General features: G+C 39.6%; 1 protein-coding gene across 2 annotated transcripts in view; it reads right to left on the reverse strand.

The window, feature by feature from the left end:
* Window positions 1-20,064, reverse strand: part of NKAIN2 (sodium/potassium transporting ATPase interacting 2) — a gene marked incomplete at both ends in the record, with an annotated part of 576,947 nt that overhangs the window by 72,626 nt on the left and 484,257 nt on the right. Inside the window, one exon of one of the 2 annotated variants that reach the window (XM_082480912.1) lies at window positions 5,669-5,869. The exons of the other annotated variant lie outside the window; for it this stretch is intronic. Within the exon in view, the coding sequence (XP_082337038.1) occupies window positions 5,669-5,869 (201 nt within the window). The remainder of the gene's footprint in view (window positions 1-5,668; window positions 5,870-20,064) is intronic. 2 annotated transcript variants of the gene reach the window in all.

Raw genomic sequence — 20,064 nt, forward strand, 5'->3', positions numbered from 1 at the left:
CTGAACTGAAAAGATTTGCGCCTTCTGTTACCACACAAAAGTTCAATAAAAAGTGCAAATGAAGAAAATTGTACGTAGGACGTGTAGCGATAATCAGACATTGATGGGTGTGGGTGCCTGTGAAACTGCGAGCTTGTGACCTTTTTTAAGCTGTGTGACCAAAAAGCTGGGATGCATATACTCTTTATACACAGAGCCAATGACCACCTTAAGCACTGACGTTACATGCCAAGGTTAGCAGGGGTGTATAGCCTGCACCGTGTCCCTCCCAGGCACTGCCCTCCCCATGGTGAAGTGACAGCTATACCTCCTATTGTTTGGGGGTGGGTGGGAACTTTCATTCATCCTCCACTCTGTAAATATTATATGGAATGCAACTCAAATTTTGCAAACCAGTAGCAAATCAAATCTCCATTAGTACTACTGACCTCATTCTCTACCTGGAACACTTCTCTCTGGAGATCAGTAATTTAAGTGTATCTATCCTTGATAACCCAGTAGTCCTGAAAATGAAATAGCTTCTCTGATATAAGCAGCAAGAATCAATAACCATTAAGAACATAAGGACACTTTAATGTATGAAGCGTATGGGTATCCAAGTCGTGCCATCACCAGACCAGTTCATTTTGGTAATATATAGGCACCAAGCACAGGAAGAGTTGTGGTCCTTGCAGAGCACATTGGATGGTCCAGGTGCTCAAGATGTCATAGCTCTGTAAATGGGACTTCCCTGGGAGACAAGAGTCGAGTGGAGAATTTCACCCAGCATGTGAACACAGGCTGCACTGAGGGTTAGCTTTGTGCAACAAAACAAATGAATTGGCTGTGGCCAAAACTATGTATTTTTTCTCCATGTATCAGCACAGCATTAGATATTTTACTGTTGCTGTCAAAGTGCAGATTCAGCTATAATATTCACTAAGAACTGGGGAGGGCAGGAAAGGGGGGAGTTGTTCCATAGAAATACCTTCCCCACATGTTTTCCGAGACCCCAAGTTTTCTCACAAAGCAGAACAAATCACACCCTTAGCAGTTCTGTTCAGTTCCATACAGCTGTGTGCTGCAGGTGGTGCCCTAAAAATATGTTTGTTTATTTTGCAGCACTTTAGGCTGCAAAGCTGCATTTAAGAATGAAATAGATTCCCCTCCCTCGCATTCTCCCTTCTTCACTCTGAACCCCTCTCTCTTTTCAACCTTCTGGAAGAAGATGGTAAGACGTAGACCTAAAGTGATAGCAATGTGGCTCAGTCTCAAAAGAACCAAATGGGAGGTATTGGTATGGAGCACAGATTGAAAACTGACAAGCTTGGTGCACAGCACGGAGATTTTGGTGGCATACCACTTCATAGAGGCAACTACCACAAATAATTGAGTGAAAAATCAGTGGAAGTTTTTCAAAATAGGTTTCCATAAACATGGAAAAAGTCAGACAGTGGCTGAGCAAGAAGTAATGTGCTGACACAGGAATGGCTACAGGACAGACACAAATGTGCATTATATGGTCATTTTTTTATATCTGTGATACAAGGATTGGTTTACTGATAGGCTCTGCAGAGCACGTAGTGTTTCACCAGCATCACCCAGAGCACTAAGTGCTCCGTGTCACGGGAAAAGGAGCGGTTGTGGCTGCTTTGCAGCCTCTGTTATCACTGTGGGATATTCCAGACCCGCTTTGTATACATAAATGCTAAATACCCAAATTGGGATAATCTTTGTTTTATCAGAGCATTTTCTTGCATACATTAGTTGTAAATTTTTCCCCATTTGGAAGATTTTCTAAACCATGAGTATTCAGCTGGTCAAACTATAGAGACCACCAAAATGAATTTTCTGTTACTTCTTCAGTGTGTGCTAAACTAGCAATTTTGCCCAGTTGTTTGTTTATCCCGAGCAAAATTCCCTCCTCAGGAGAAGCTGGCAAAATACCTGTGTATCATCACATATGTCTCTCTTTAGTCTCTAAAGCTGCTATTACACAATGAGCACCACCATTCTGCAAACCAAGGACTATCCTGACCTTTGGGATCATTTAACCTTCCAGTTGCTTTAATTTTGTTTAAACTTTGTTTAAGCAGTAGGGAAAATGAAAATTCTCCAAAATTTCACTCATAAAACCCTAAAATCTGTGTTGACTTGCACAAAATTAGCAGCAGCATTTGGTTCACAATCTGGTGGTGTTTGCTTCTAGGACGTGTCGCTCTGGGGAGAGAAGGTCTCTTGTAGACTATGCGTGTTCTGCATCTCCTCAGCAGAGTATATGTCTGCAGTTCTTGAACTATTCCACAGCCCACCTTGAGAAGTGTGTTTTAGAAAGTATAAACCATGGGGGTTTTATAGCTTTTATCTTAGCTGTAATATTCTTTCCACTAAGTAATCCACAGCAAATATCACATCTATGTGAAGCCTAACCTTCTGTAGCTGGATTCCTTGTGAGCTTACTGGCAAGCTGTACAAAATACACTCAGTGTAATGCTTTCAAAGACTGATGTAAGTGGTCCTCAGTGAAGCTGAATGTCTTTGTAACATTTTATCTGTAGGCAGCAGCAAACATCCTTAAAAGCATGCTGCAGGGCCACCAGTCCATGAAAAAGCCAAGATCAACATTAACTTGATCATTGTTATGAACATACAGAAATACAAATAGAATGCAAACAACTAACTTGTAGGTTGAAATTTATAGTTTTATAGGTAAAATGCCAGATCCGCTTAAGTGCCCGTAAAAGAAAATTGAAAGGAAAGATTAATTTCTTTCTACTAACTGGAGATAAACCTGATCTAAGGCTTGGGTTTGTTGGAAACTCATTTGCTGAAACCAAAACCTGCTCTTCTAACTTTGTGTTATACGTCACTGAGCAGTACCAGGTAATTCCTCTGTTTCTCACCACATTTAAAATGATAGTGAATTTCTACTAGCATTTCTATTTGAAAAAGAACCGCATGCCCACAATTGGAAATGTGAAAATGATGTAAACAGTAAAGCTGCAAGGACCAGGTTTGGAAAATTGACCCATACTTACACTGTGTAGCTCTTTACCTAAGATAATCACATTTACAATAACATGAATGGAAATATAAAAACAGGTGTAGTTGGCTACAGCTAGCGGATTAACCGGATTACCAATGGTTTGTTATTCTGAACCATTCCCATGACTCGCAAAGAATGACTTTATCTAGAAACACAGTTCTGTTTAGGCACAGGCACACAGAAAATCTTGTTGCATCAGGAACAGATTTGAGCTTGAACTATATATTCCTTGAGTTTTTTGTTCATCATTTATTACATACAAAAAAATAAGGCAGAAAAATAAGCCTGGATATCTCCTTTGGAGGGCTTGAGGGTAGGAATGTTCTACAGAGGGATCTCTACAGGCTGGATCGATGGGCTGAGGCCATTTGTATTCAACAAGGCCAAGTGCCGGGTCCTGCACTTGGGTCACAACAACCCCATGCAGCGCTACAGGATTGGGGAAAATGGTCAGAAAGCTGCCCGGTGGAAAAGGACCTGTGGGTGCTGGTCAACAGACGGCCAAATATGAGCCAGCAGTGTGCTCAGGTGGCCAAGAAGGCAAATAGCATCCTGGCTTGTATTAGGAATAGAGTGGCCAGCAGGACTAGGGAAGTGATCATCCCCCTGTACTCAGCACTGGTGGGGCCCCACCTCAAATACTGTGGTCAGTTTTGGGGCCCTCACTACAAGACAGACATTGAGGTGCTGGAGCATTTCCGGAAAAGGGCAACAAAGCTGGTGAAGGGTCTGGAGCACAAGTCTTATGAGGAGCGGCTGAAGGAACTGGGGTTGTTTAGCCTGGAGAAAAGGAGGCTGAGTGGAGACCTTATTGCTCTCTACAGCTACCTGAAAGGAGGTTGTAGCGAGGTGGGGGTTGGTCTCTTCTCCCAAGTGACAAGCGATAGGATGAGAGGAAATGGCCTCAAGTTGCACCAGGGGAGGTTTAGATTGGATATTAGAAAAAAATTCTTCCCTGCAAGGGTTGTCAAGCGTTGGAACAGGCTGCCCAGGGAAGTGGTTGAGTCACCATCCCTGGAGGTATTTAAAAGACCCGCAGACGTGGTGCTTAGGGACATGGTTTAGTGGTGGACTCAACAGTGCTAGGCTAATGGTTGGACTTGATGATCTTAAGGGTCTTTTCCAACTTGGTTCAAGGATTCTATGATTCTATGATTCTATGAGTTAAGCTTGAGTGATAACAATTTCTTGTAAATAAAATTGTAAAGCTATTTTAATCTTATTTACTTATTCATGCTGAATTTGTTTAAATTTTCTCTTTGTCTCTTTTGCACCAGCTGTAGCTTGTCAAAACTGCAGGTGTAAACTATCTGGAGAAAGGTCTGCTTTTGTCTTACAGACCTATCTAGTGCCTGCCTTGCAACCTACTTGGTCAGGGTTCCTTTGGTCTGCTACAACATGCCAACTGGAGGTGCATGGAGAAGACCTGGAATGGCTCCACTGAAGGGATGTAACTGGGCTTTCAGGTGAATCAGCCGCCAATCTTTTACATGTAGGGACCATGCAGAGATGTATTGACAAAGAGATATTTTGTGCCAAACTCACCTGGTACTTGGTCATTTACAACTAGGCTGGGGAATAGACAGATGGAAAAGCCGCTCACTTTTTGGGTAGCTGAGGGCCACATTATGTATTATGGACTGTCCAACTGCCTTACTTTAACTTCTGGATCTGGCTAACTAGGTTTCCTCTGTCTTTTTGCCAGTATGGTCCCTCTTTGGACAAAATATTGGAATCTCTTGACCAAAAAATTTATATAGAGGGATTCATGTACCCAGGCACTGGTCTAAATTTAGATGTATAGTAGCAGTTCTATTTGCAGTCATATGTATCTCCACCTAAGCTTAAACATGCTTGTATCACTAGAGCAAACATAAAAATGCAGATTGCCATTCAATGTAATTAATTCAGTGTTTATGTCATCTTTTCACCAAGGTCAGAGACAACACAAGGCAAAACTATTAGTACAGGTAAATATGGTTGAAAAAACCTCTCAAATTCTCCCCAAACAATTTCCCTCAAAACAAGCTGTTTTCTTTCCTTATGCATTTTCTGCAGTGTAATGGTGGATTCTTATCCTCCTAAAAAGATTTAAGATTTCTGGTTTTGATTTTCACGCAACAAGTACTTTTTTATCTTTTGGGAAGGACCTTTCCCATTCACTTCAAACGCATATAGACTAATATGGCTAAAGACAAAGTGATCAGTTTTGAGTCCTGTGAACTGATCAGTGAAACTATTTTTACTGTTGAAAATTTCTCCTTCATTTTGGCTTTTCTTTTATATTCAATTTGGCTTTCACAGCAATAGCCGTAACTTATTATGTTACGACTTACATCCTATAGTGTAATTTGAATGTGACCTGCTATGAATGATTTGTGGCATGGTCAATGGTCAAAATGAAGGTCAGGAAAACAGTGTGTGTCATGTTGGCAGTTCTCTCAGCAATAAACATGTATGTTGGAGCTTTTGTGTACAGGTGACTTGAACTAGCAGCAAGACAACAGAGTTTCATAACAAAACTAACACATTGAGCCAGGGTTTGTGAATGAATGCCACAATACTCCACTCCTCTGGTAATGACGTTCTGCAAGAAGAAATCTGGAAAAGGTGGTGGAAGTGAAGCTATCTGTAAACACTTACTGCAAGGAAGATCTGAAGAGAACTGTGAGCCACTTCTATGTACTGATATTCAAGAAAACACCCCGAGACAGTGATATAACGATGATCCTCTGGTGCCCAGTCTGGGGCTGGGGTTACTGAGGTCACGGTGCAGCCCGGCCCATTCTCCATCCACCAAGAACGATGCATGGAGATATTAAAGGTCAGAATGAGATCTGTTTCCTGCAAAAGAACAAGTGAAGAATTAATGCGCTGGGATGGTACTCCGGTATCAAATGCCCCAGCAAGAGATTTCACAGGATGCACAAAGAAGCAAAGAGCAGTGATAAACCTGCACAGTCACATGAAAGTTAGTGGAGCTTGCCTGCAGCAAGCACAAGCAGCTGTGCCTTGGCAGGCAGAATCGCTTTGGAGCAGAAGAATAACCCTGAAAGCCAGGATCTGTTCCGAGACATTACGGCAGCCTAGACTATAGCAGTCGTTTCTGTTACATTGCCCATTTTCCTGCAGAAACCACAAGAACTGATGCACGTGCACGTTTACACAGCAACTGTCCCTTGATCAGTTCCCAGAAATACGGCCCATATTTTGGTGTTCTGATGTACCAAACTATACAGGAGCCCTTGGGAACCAAGACTTCATAGCCTTTAGTATGTGTGGGTCATCTGCAAGGAGTTTTGTCTCACGGAGCCTGTGAAGCAGACCTGGGGTAGCTCTGCTGAAATATTGGAGATGATGTAAAAAGAGGATTCTGCACGTTTGCTTACAAGTATAGCCTCTTTGTAACGCCTCTTTCAGATTTCTAACTTCCTCGGAGCCTGTAAGGAAAAAGTTAGGGAGTGCTGCCTTCCCTGAACACTGCTTAGCCTGTTAAAAAGTAGGGGCGGGGAGGCCTGCAACCTTTAACTCCCGTGCAGCTAGTGCAACGGAGTAACTAGTCAGCCATGCTTTCCATTAAGATTGCATTTATAAATAGTTCATAAAGGATTAATAAATGATTAATATACATCATAAACAATGCTACAGATATGACTTTCATAAATTATACTTGGTTGCACATTACTTGAGGGTGTTATACATAGTTATAACAAAACTATGGACTTGGTGGGTTCTGTAAGAGCCTACAGTGTTTACCACCCCTTTATAAATTATGTATAAGTGTAACCTCATTGTAAATTGTGACTATCTAGTCTGTGTGCACATGTGCTCAGTCATGCAAAAAAAATTGCTTTTAAGTAATTTCTTTGCAGAGCCAAACTCTCCACACACCTAACCTACATTTTTTTTGAGCCTGTTGATGACATTAATAATTAAGATTCTCATAAAGATTTTAAAATATAACTATTTAATTAGGTTTACCATGCCAAAAGGAATAAATAGAATGCCATTCTGTAGCAGATATGTTGTGTCCACATTTCCCTCCTTTCAAAAATAATCATTTTTTCAATGTCACTTATTTTCGCTTTTTGTATTAACCCATGCAAAGGTAACTCCATCCAGAGAGGTTTTGGATAATGTCATGACTGGCTCGTCAATCCATCTGTGATTACACTTAACACTATAGTGTAGCAGAATGTTTTTTCTTTAAGTTGCAGGTCTTGTCTAAAAGTGCATTTAAAAAAACCAATTATTACCCTGTATAAGCACACCCATGTATCAGATTACAGGAAGGACCATAAATATTTTTGTGATGAATAATTACCCTACAGTCTCATAACAGCCCAATCCAGCAAACAATAAGCTGTATGAAAAAGTGAAAATTAATTTAGTCATGCAACTAACTTCAATGATTCGAAGGTGATCAAAGGAACAGTGAAAATGTGTATAAACTACACAAAATTCCCCCAAATAGATATATCTACCTATGGCTATAAGTCTTCACACCCAACAAACCCTTCCTTTTTCTGGACCCCTCTCTACCAAAGCTGCAGACACTGGAAAGTGTCTGCCAGATTCTTCTCGGAAATGGGCATTTTTACCTTACATCCAAGCCAGAAGACTATTTTTCTTTCTGGAGTGAGGGCTGTTATGGCCCCTCTGTAGCACACTGGCCTCCTCACCTGGTGAAGGCGAAGAAAGGGTATCTTTGGAGCAACTTTGCTTAAAGTAATAGATTTATTCCTGAATGACTAAAGTTGGAATCCATCATGTTATGGCCAGAAGACCTTTAAGCCATTCTAGTTTCCATGGAAAATTCTTAACCTCTAGTCTCTTATCAGAGATGCAGCATGAATGAATAGGACTCATTGGCTCTATTTTATCCTTTGCAGTACCTTCAGAAGAATCACGATGGACTAAAAATATTTTACAAAGTGCAGACAAGGGATGAAAAATGTATTCCTCGAAAAAGAAAGGGATAAACTGGCTTGCAGGAACTGAGTATTTGTTATGCATCTGGCAGATGAAGTTAAAATGGATCAGGAGGAGCTAAACATAAAGATCAAAACTGGGCTCTCTGGTTAGAACATCATTGCTCTGGAGGTGGTTATGTTTGCTTACAAAGGGTGCGGTAATCCAAAAGTTTACAGGTTAAAAGCACAAGTCAATTTCCAAGTTACACAGGAAATATCACATGTTAAAATATTTATAATTACATATGTAAATAAAACTTCATGAAGTCTAGCTTTCTTCCATCCCTGAATTTATCCCCAAATGACTTTCTGGAATAATTTTGTATATTTAGAAAATTCCTTTGCCCCCAAATTATATTTTGGTAGTTAAGGTGAATGCTGTGATTAGGAGTAAATAATCTTGTTCTATTCAGGAATAGTCTTTTAGTGCTACTAGTAAAAAATTACAGATCTTTATCAGATCTATATTCTGTTTCTATCTCCGAGTAATTAGTAAAATGCTGTTTTGTTTCCTCTTCTCATACAATTGATTTGATACCTATATTTGATGCTATATTCCCCTCCATATTCATAAAAACAAATAAATCCTACTGAAAGCCCTGGCTTCCAATCTTGAAGATCTTTGAATAATGTAGTTGAGAAGGCTTTCAAGGAGTGTAGCTATTATGTATTGAATGTCTTAACAAACAAGGGCAACTTCAGAAAGCAAAACAATAAGTGGAGGTGAAATCTGGTTCTGGTAAGATGAGACGTCACCCATGGCTCAGGTCAAACTTGGCTGGAATAAGAATGACAATGAAGCCAGATTTTCACAAGCAAACACCTAAGTTAAATTCTGTGAATTCCTATGCCCAAAATGTATGGGATAAGAATAAAAGCCCCAGGAGTCTAGACACTACAAAATCAGCTGCTGCACAGTTAGCTCTCCTCAGGTATTAATTGTTATGGGCTTTTGACTTGCCTATAACCTTCAAACCATGTTCCCTTATATGCAACTGTATAAGTAGAGCAGTTCATTAGTAGTGAAGGTCACCCAGCTTACGCAGAAGTTTTACTTCTTAGTGAGAAAACTGATAAGGACTTGAATCTCCTTGTAGAACTGTGTAAGCCAAAGATGGGATGATGTATCTATCATTAACATCTCTTATACTGAAAACATTTAGAGCTATTTTTGGAGAAACTCCACTTGTTATTTACCTTATTCACTGTTTGAATACATTTTTAGGGGGCACAGACAAAGTCTACTCTGGAAGCTGGGGATTTGTTGTACTCTCCAGTTTATTTGCTGTCTGTTCTCTTTCCAACATCTGTGGCTCAAACATTGTTCAGGGAAATGCAGAGAAATGGTCTGATAAGCCTTGAAGCTATGAAACCTAACAAGAACTGTTGATACACATTGGGCGTGCTGCTATGGTGTTGTTCACAGGCTGTACGTCAAGGAAGATTTCATTATTCTAAATTCAACAAACAGCTGCTTCCTTCACAGACACAGAAATACATCTGTATGAGCTTTATTGATGATCACTGTGCCACTTTTGTAAATCCTGCTGGTATTTGTAAAGCCTGTTAATGAAAATTGGTGCATTAAAGTAGATTTTGCTATTCATCAAGGAGGAAAAAAAAAGAAAAATATGTAGTAGGACATCTCTTCTGACATTCTTAAGATGTGCTGGTATTTGTAGTAGGCAGGAGAAGTACCGCTGGATTAGACAAAGGCTGGAGTTTGGAGATCTGAGATTCAGATCTTAGAGATTAGAAGCTGAGACATCTTCAAATTAACTCCAAATTTATTTCAGCTTCGTTTGTACAAAATGTTGAGCTCTGGTGGTTTTGTGCCTTTGTTTAATACAGTAGATAACAAGTTTTGCTGGGGTTAACTGTATGCTGCACAACATTTTCTGGCTGAGGACAGCTGATGACAGAACGTGGCAGCAGAAAGCTTTGCAAGAGCTGCCAGAAATGAATACAACCTTCTTCGCATTAAGAAGGAGCAGGAGGACAGCAGTGCTCAAAATGAAGATAGCTCTGTGCGTATTGTATTACTACTAGCCCATATTAGTAAGCATATGATCTCTATGTAGTAATTACAATATATTGTTTCAATGATTTTTCTTAGGTGCATCTTAGAGAAGCTGATCCCAAACACAGTGCCAAGAGAAAAAAAAGAGGCAGCAGTGATTCAGGCTGATTCTCTGTGAAAGTCCAGGAGATCTTGCAGACTCGAGGAAATTAAATTGTACTGACTTCAATGGTTGTGGCTTGCTGTGTCATGGGAAATAAGTTTCTTCCATTTTTCTAATTAGGAATTGCTGAAATCTGTGCAACCTGCCAAGCTTCTGTACAAGTTTTGTCAAATACAACCGTGTAACCGTTTGTTTCATTTTTCAAACTCAAGCTAGCAAGAACAGGCTGCTTGGAGAGTGAACGATCACAAGAGGTTTCAGTGATAAAAGATCAGGGTCTGAAAGCATTTGTAGTTCTGGATGCCTTGGATGCACAGAGGCCTCTACAGGCTTTTTTTTTTTTTCTTCTGTTATCTCACTTTTCCACTAAAACTAGCTCCCATCAGGCGGTACCATTTTCTCACGCAAGCAGACCTTTGCCTTTCTAAAGGAAAAACTGCCCTCACTGAAGGGTCAAAAGAGAGGTTGGCAGCTGTGTTTCTTTCTGTTGCTTTTCTTTTCTTTTTAATCCACAGTTGATATACAGGAAATAATTATTGAATAATTGTGTGGGGATCATGTTTATTTAATGTTTATTTAATGTTTAATGTTCTTTTTTATCCTGTTGCATCTGAACTGATTTTTTAGCCTCTCCACTTCTTCATATATGTGTGACTCTTTCCCTTTCATTTGAATATTTTTTTTTCAATAACCTAGAACCCTGGTCTTTAATTTCCTCTTACAAAACAATTTTCTACTAGTATAATTCCAAACTTGATATGGAATTTGATTTACAGATGCATCATTAATCAGGCAAAATTTAACCTGTCTGAATCCATCCAACAGATTTACTTTTGACGTTCACCCATGAAAACCAGCAAAAGTTGTCTCACTGTTAGCTTTTCTCAGTATTCTGTTAAACATGTTCCAAATGTATCTTAAGTGATTTCCAATGTACTTCCAAAGATTTCAATGAATTATAAAGTTTCCAGCATGAAAGCAAGACAGAGGGCGAGGGGTAATGGCTTCAAACTGGAAAGAGGGGAGATTTAGAATAGATATTAGGAAGAAATGTTTCACTGTGAGGATGGTGAGACAGTGGAACAGGTTGCCCAGAGAAGCTGTGGAGGCCCCATCCCTGGAAGTGTTCAAGGCCAGGTTGGATGGGGCTTTGAGCAACCTGGTCTAGTGGGAGGTGTCCCTGCCCATGGCAGGGGGGTTGGAACTAGGTGATCTTTAAGGTCCCTTCCAACCTAAACCGTTCTATGATTCTATGATGATTCAGGTGTCCTGAAATGAAACTAGAGTGTTATATTAATAAAATACTATAAAATAGTCCTCAAAAAGCATAGGTGCTACTTTGCAGGGATTAACATTGTCACTTATTATTCTGTGATATGATTGCTATCAATAATCTTATGAAATTGTTAGAGCTGCAATCAATATTATCTTAATTAAGATCTTCATATTTTTCTAGTATTGGAATATGTACATTGACAAACCTAACAATTTTTTTCTGCTCCATTTCAACTCATTAAAAAAAGAAAGATACCTGCTAAACTCCAGAATATTAATTTCATCAGTTCAGCAGCATCAACATTTTTCATTAACATCTTTGTTCAGAAAGTTTCTATCTATATAGTTCTTCAGTTAAAAATATCATACAAAGAAAATGGAAACTTTCAGTTTGTATTGCAAGGTTAAAATGATTATTACTATCCCATGAATGTTTTTCATGTTTAAACAGAATATTTTTAGACTAAGAATGTTCTGGGCTGAGATTCTTTGAATTTTTGGAGGGCAGAGCAAGAGAATTAAGCCCATCCCAGTAGCCCAATGTCATTTATCACATGGAGTGAGGCGTTGCTATCACACAGAAATTTTAATTTGGCTCTTGTACATATTTAGCGAAGATCCTGAGCACTAGAATTTTTGTAATTTCTTGGAAAATCACTTTCTGGGGGATTTAAAAGCTTGTGCAATGACAAAATACACTGAAATAGGCAGCTGACCAGAGGCTCTCACATCCCAGAGTAGCAGCTAACTCTGTGGAATCTTATTTATTTCTCACTATGGAGTAATCATGGATAGCGTTCTGGAATTAAGAAAATATGTTGAAGGAAAATGAGTTAAATGCAATACCTTGTTTTGAAAAGTTTCTGTTTTGACAAACTGCTATTCTCTGAGGAAGACAGCTTGCCTCCAAACTTTGTTAATGTGGGTGTACGGTGGGCAGGTTTCCAGTCTCAGGTGGTCTACGTTGTTCTATCCCTGCTGATGGGCATGGGATTATTACCAGATCTTATTGAAACCAATAAAACCCAGTTTCTTGTATTCCAAAAGACAAGCTATTCTAAAGTTTGGGTTAAATCTGAAAGTACAAAGATGCAATTAAAATACTTACTGGTGTACCAGAAGATGATGGTCCTATAGATACCTTAGAGAGCAAAGTTTCTGCTTCAGGGTGGAACTGAGTGGCCTGAACTAGGGCAGGGGTCCAGAGCTGGAAATAGGGTGGTGGCACGTGGTCTCTTTTCAAACCACAGAAAAGCTGTGGTCCATGAAACAAAACTAGCAAAGAGTTTTACGATTGTAGTAAACTCAGGGCGGCTCTGGATCTCTTTCCAAGGTGAAGTGAATGTTCTGAATGGTTATAAACCCTGGTTATGCATTTTGAGCTTAAAACACGTGATTTCACTACTTTCATGATATATCAGTACTAGTTTTTTTATGAGTAAAGCGTAATGCCTTTAAAGAAATTTATGTTCTTTAGCCTCTTGGGACTGATTTTTTCCCTCTCCTTTTTAAATGGTAAAGGAGGTAAGTCTCTTGTCTTGGTTCACTCAGACAAACACACAGATCAATAGCGCTTAGAATTTGCAGACACAAATATAAATAACCTCTTAATTCTAAATAAAACCCTTCTAAGCACAAGGACATCTTATATTTGGATAATATCCAGGAGACTATGCAGAGCTTCCAGTGACCTGGGAACGGAGTTCTGCAGGCTGCAAACAGAAAGGTCTAGGCCTTGAGTAAAATAACAGCATTAAATGAATATCCTTAAAATGCTTCCCTTTTCTAGAATAAGTGGTTTAGAGAGTTGCTGAACCACCTCGACAATACTTTGCTTGATCATCTTTGTCCAAGGCAAAATTTTAGCACGGTCAAAATTTAGTAAGGAAGGATACAGAAGTGTATGGTATAGAACTTAAACATCAGTAGGTTTATAGAGTGTATGTAGAAAGAAATTCCAGCTGATGTGGTTTGTTCTGTGTCCCTTGGTGTTTGTTATTACATAGTATTTGGTGCTGTAAAACAAAATGCATGTTTACAGTGGCAAATCTTTGTTTTCTGTTTCCTATGACTTTTTATTCTCTTTTAAAATGTAAATAATTATCTATTTTTCTTTTTTTTTTTTTTTTTTGCTTTAAACAACCCAATTCGTTTATGACCCTAGGGTGGAGCTCACGTGATATTTTTTTTTTTTTCTTTTCAATCAGCCTCTGCTGTCAAATCCAGGAAAATCTATCATCTGCAGCACGTGCAGGAAACAGTAAGTAGACTTGAAAAGAGTTCTCAGACCACAGAAACTACGTTGTTATCCCAGAAGGGGTGTTGTTAAGAAACATAAGATATCATCGTGCAGAAGGGCTTCATGAAACACCAGGCTGAGGATAAATGCATGTTTCACGTAGTGCTCTACAGTCTAAGCAATTTTAGTTGGTGGTGATTTTATATGCATTAAGATTTCGGAATAATTAAAAAGAAGCCTGGATGAGTCGGGATATTACTAGAAAGCATATAGAGTCATCTTACGCTGATTCAAATCTAGCCCAAGTGAATATTTTCAGAAGGGTTTACTTCTGTGAGGAGGTTGCAATGAGCTAAAGGCATCAATTTAAAATGCATAGCTAGTCCTCGCAAGCCACTTGGATTCTCAATGGGAAATAAAATAGCCAGATTGAAATGGTTTGAATCCCTCTGCCATCAATAGAAAGGACCCAGCTGAAAGCGAGTGCTAAGTACTCCTGAAGGACTCTGAAAAGCTGCTTATAGGACCTAGATAAGATGTTGAGCAGATGTTGAGCCAGCCCACAGACTGATGGTGAGGAAGCACAGAGGCAGAAGTGGAAGTGTGGGCCAGCCCCATATAGCCCTTATGCCTTGTTCGAGAAATGGTGTGGAATAACTATCTTTGCAACGACTGTTTCAGGCTCTTTCACTACAACTTAGATCACTATTGACCAGGCTGATAGATGCCGTCACCCACAGAATTAGATTCAGATCTGAGGCTGTACAGCATTCATGTAGCTTGCAAATTTGGGACAGTAAAATAAAGACACATCAGAGAAGCCACACCAGCGTGATGTGCACAAAGCCCACATGCAGCCGTCTCTATTGCAATACTGCTGAATATTTATAGCAAGGGCGTTTCTCACCACTAGTTTGACACATTTTACACCTAAATGTGACTTTTACCAGTTTCAAAGGATGGCACAGCCGCAACTTCACCAGATGACACAGGAAAAACTGTGTCACAGGTTTCAGTGCTCATGCGTGGAAAGAGCTCCATTTGCCTGAGCTATACTTACCCCACATAGCTTGAAAACCACCTTTAGTTGCTGTCTGAAAGGTTGTATTTATTTTTTTAAATGAAAAAGACATTTGTCACAGGACCATGTTATATGGCTCTGATAAACTTTAGTTCATAAAGAGTTCATTCATGTCCTTGCAGTTGCAGATGGTTATTAGAATACCTAAGGCTATATTCAGATTTGATAAATCAAATTCTTTTCACTTTACATGCAGTAATTAATTTAATAGCAGGTGAAATTGCTCTCTCTTTTTGTGGTGTGATATTATGTCACTCAGCATGGACCACAGATTAGTTTTATTAAAACTAATTTGATTATGCATTACTATCATCTAAGTACAGAAATAATAAGATCTAACTTAGCTTGAACACAGAGTGAATTACAGATGTTTTGTATATTGGCTGCTTCCTGCATTTGAGAATTATTTGAATTATTTCTAAGAAGCAAGATGCACAGTTTCTTCTTTTCTAGAGCTGATATTTCTTTCTTTTTTTTTTTCTACACACTGCCTCAGAAATAATTTTGAATAATGAGACTACTCAGGAATTCCAGTTTTAGCTAATTTTAGATTTCAAAAAGAAAAGAATGTGAACAACACCATAAAAAATGTGTTTCAACATTTTCAGAAGAAAATATTATACTTTTTCAAACTTGTCTTATTAGGGCATTTAGGCAGCATTTACAAATTGGAATGGAAAATGTTAGCACTCCCACATATCCAGTATAGGAGATACGGCTTCAAATCTCCTTGGTTCAGAAATGAAAAATAAGCTATTCACAAACTTATATTCTGACAATATAAGTCTCATGGAAACTGACGAAAAAAACCTTTGTCCCCTGCATTAATAAACAAACCACAATATCAAAGAAGCCGATGTCAGCAAACATTTCAAGTGCGTGTCCTTTCCTCTTGTGAGCTATTGCTAAGACGTGACAATGCCCACCACTTTAGTAAACTGCAGCCTCCTAAGAACAATTCAAAGCCATTTAAAAAGATTCAGTGCATAGCTTTGGGTAAATGTATGGCTTTTATTAAGTTTTCAGAAGCACACCCAGAGGAATAATATTATGATGCCCCGCTAGATTTTTTAGCTAGTATGAAGGAAAGTACCTCATGTACTGCAAAAGAAACTGTAGTAATTTAAACCAATTAAGATACTAATCCATAGATTAATAGCCTGTCACTCTTTTACGTGTTGACTACGCGGCATGCAATGCTGCTAAAGCATAGTCGGCTACCTGCATATATAAGAATATAGGTGTTCCTACATATAATACAAGAACACCTAATTTAAGATGGCAAAATCACCTCAATAAAAACCTCTCCATTATTTTGCTAATCCTATACTTAGCACCAGTTCCTACAACATATATACCAGCCTGTATAATATCCATAAGATGTACAAAATGTATTATGCAGATTCAGCGTGCAGTGTTACAGTTTTGAACTGATGGTGCTCTTGGGTGGTAACAAGTAATTTTCCACATATCACACTATTTCTTCCTAAAACTCTTTACTTCTCTTTTTTTTTTCCCTGTGATTTAATTCTCTTTCCTCTCAGATACAAATATTTTCATCTGGTATTATGTGGAAGATATAATGGTTAACAAATGAGCAATGTTATTTAATGACGTAACAAATGTTGTTTGGTATTGTATTTTCCAGTGTAGTCTTGTAAAAGCTTTATTCTCTTTTTAACAGTTAAATTAAAATTAATATAAAGAAAAATAATACAGATTCAAGTAGTTCCCTTTTTAAACAGCCTTTGTCCCTGCTTTTTCTTCAGGTATTAAAGTGCAAATAGATATGAGATATTTTATAAAAGACAACGCAGAAAACCCTATTAGTTGAAGAGTAAGATGTAGTATCTGGCAGGCACCCTTAAAAACTAATTCCTAGATTAGCTACGTATTAATGACAGTTCAGTGACAGTTCACGTCAGGTGTCAATGCCGCTGTCACTGAAGACTTATGTTTGGATGCTTTGCTCCATCTCACAGGGTTGTGCAAAAAGGAAGAATGCCTTTCAGTTCAGGTTTTCATTGATTGGTCCGAAGACAGTTGGAATGTGGGGAGTCTCTGGCTCTCCTCTCACCCAGGGCCGTCCATAGCTTGCTCACTTTTCAGTGAGAATGGAGCGCTCTCTGTGACTGAGCCCTGACTGGCAGGGGAGCAGCTCTGCTGGAAAAGGCCTGGGGGTCCTGGTGGCCAACAACCTTCTGGGCTATGTTAGGAGGAGTGTCATCAGCAGGACAAGGAAGGTGATTCTTCGTCTCTGCCCAGCACTGGTGATGCCACACCTGGAGTGCTGGGTCTAGTTCTGGGCTCCCCAGTACAAGAGAGACTGCAGCCACTCCAGTAAAGACCACCAAGCTAGTTATGGACTGGAGCACAGGATGTCAGAGGAGAGGCTGAGGGAGCAGGGCCGGTTCAATGTTAATAGCAGAAGCTTTGTGGGGATCATACTGCTGCCCGTAACTACCTAACGGGAGGGCCTAGGGAAGGCAGAGCCAGGCACCCCTCAGAGGTCCACAGCAGAAGGACAAGAGGTAGCAAACACAAGTTGGAACACAGTAAACTCTGAACAAATGTAAAGATTTTTTAAATTTTTTTTTTTTTTTTAACTATGAGAATGGCCAAACAGGTGCCAAGAGATGAAGTAAAAACTCTATTCTTGGAAATATTAAAAAGTTGACCAAAAAGGTACCTGAACAATGTCATTTAATCGGCCTTCCTTTGAGAACGGGGTTGCTCAAGGGGACCTGCCAACCTAAATAATTTTGTGGTTCAAAGTGCCTTTCCTTGAAGGCTTAGGAGTGGTGTTGCAGTTGTTCAAAAAAACCCAAACAAAAACCAACCAACCAACCAAAAATCCCAATAACAGAATGGATTGTCTTCCTGTAGCATGAATATCAAAATCCTACTATAACATACTGGGGAGCGTGGTAGAAGTAAAAACACAGCAACTAAAATCTGACTTATATGATACTCCGAAGGGAAAACATACTTCCAGGAGCCAAAAGTAGATTTTTAACTTAGATGCTTTCTGCCTTGATACAACCCAGACGTGTATCCTGCAGTGAGCTGGGGAAGGAAAAGGTTGCATTGGAGTGGGGTAGATATTGGCCCCAAGATTTTGTAGAGATTTCTCGTGGTGCAGCTACAGTTCGGGCTCTTCTCTATCTTGCTACTGAAATATCACAAGTGATCAGGAATAAAACAATGAAAGTGCTCAAAAATTTAGGAAATTTATTTCAAAATGTTTTCCGTCTCTCGCATTCGTTCCACTTGAATCACATAATCAGAGTACTTAGGTTTGCATATTTTATTTGCAAGCATTTCATGGTGGCTAGCTAAAATTTCACGTAAGAAAATCTCTTCAGTATCCAGCTCCGTATCCAAAGACTCTCCAGTTTCCAGCCAGGATTAAGATGAAACACTAGGAGCAATGATCCTTAATGAGCGTAGCTTGAGAGGAGTAACTAGAACAGAGCTCTATCTCTGTAGACCGAATCAGTGATTGAAAACTTTATTTAAGAAACTGACAGGGAGTAGATTTACCATTCTAACTGTAGTGTCTGTGTCAGTTTCTTAAATTAAGTTTTCAGGAGCTGATTTAGCCCAGGGAAATGCAGAAATCTGGTTGAAGGGTCTCTTGGGGCTGCTTATACTAAATTTTTTGTTTGTGTTTAGTGCTAATGCAGAATTAGAGGAACTCTACAGTCAAGATGTTAGAAGATCGATGCTTTTATTACTTTGAATTGGAAAGCTGGTATACACAATAGAACAGTCACAGGGGGAAGAATGATACAAAGAGCTCTTCTTTGATTTCCTGGTGCTTAAAAATATTGCAAAACGCTGAATTCAAAGAAGCAGAGGGGTTTTTTTGGGTCAAGGAGTAAACATAGTATATCTGGCTTATTAAATATAGAAAGGGTAAAAATATTTTCAAGGAAATGTATATCTGCCCAATGGAAAAATATATAAACTTCAATAAATAATCCATTTTTGCTGTATCTATATAATCACTTTTTTTTTTTCTATACCACATGTGCTCCATCTCTTTCTTTGGTATAAAACCCTTATAAAATACTTATAAGAGGGATCTTTTATTTACAAGACAAATACTTTTACATCAACATCACTGATTTTTTTCTCTTTTTGAACAAAATAAGCATTGGAATTATTAAAATTTCCCTGAATTCCTAGTACCTGAACTCGAATGTGCATTAATGCAATTCTGATTTCACCTGGAGATGAAGTCGCCCAGAGAAGTGAAGACCTATACACTTCCAACTGAAAATAAATCACAGTATCACAGTATCACAGTATGCTAGGGATTGGAAGGGACCTCAAAAGATCATCTAGTCCAATCCCCCTGTCGGAGCAGGAACACCTAGATGAGGTTGCACAGGAAGGCGTCCAGGCGAGTTTTGAATGTCTCCAGAGAAGGAGACTCCACAACCTCCCTGGGCAGTCTGTTCCAGTGCTCTGTCACCCTCACTGAGAAGAAGTTTCTTCTCAAATTTAAGTGGAACCTCTTGTGTTCCAGCTTGAATCCATTACCCCTTGTCCTATCACTGGTCGCTACTGAGAAGAGCCTGGCTCCATCCTCATGACATTCCCCCTTTATATATTTATAAACGCTAATAAGATCACCCCTCAGTCTCCTCTTCTCCAAACTAAAGAGACCCAGCTCCCTCAGTCTTTCCTCATAAGGGAGATGCTCCACTCCCTTAATCATCTTAGTTGCCCTACACTGGACTCTCTCCAGCAGCTCTCTGTCCTTCTTGAACTGAGGGGCCCAGAACTGGACACAATATTCCAGATGCGGTCTCACCAGGGCAAAGTAGAGGGGAAGGAGGACCTCTCTCGATCTGCTAACCACCCCCCTTCTAATACAGCCCAGGATGCCATTGGCCTTCTTGGCCACAAGGGCACAGTGCTGGCTCATGGTCATCCTGCTGTCCACCAGGACCCCCAGGTCCCTTTCCTCTACACTGCTCTCTAACAGGTAGCTCCCCATCCTATACTGGAACCTGGGGTTGTTTCTGCCCAGATGTAGGACCCTACACTTTCCCTTGTTGTATTTCATGAAGTTATTCCCTGCCCAAATCTCCAGCCTGTCCAAGTCTCTCTGGATGGCAGCACAGCCCTCTGGCGTGTCAGCCACTCCTCCTAGCTTAGTGTCATCAGCAAACTTGCTGATAGTACACTCAATTCCCTCATCTAAATCATTAATGAATATATTGAATAATATGGGCCCCAGTACCGACCCTTGAGGCACTCCACTGGTTACCGGCCTC

Source organism: Vanellus vanellus (assembly GCF_965231255.1).
Source record: "Vanellus vanellus genome assembly, chromosome: 3".
In the NCBI taxonomy this organism is placed as follows: domain Eukaryota; kingdom Metazoa; phylum Chordata; class Aves; order Charadriiformes; family Charadriidae; genus Vanellus; species Vanellus vanellus.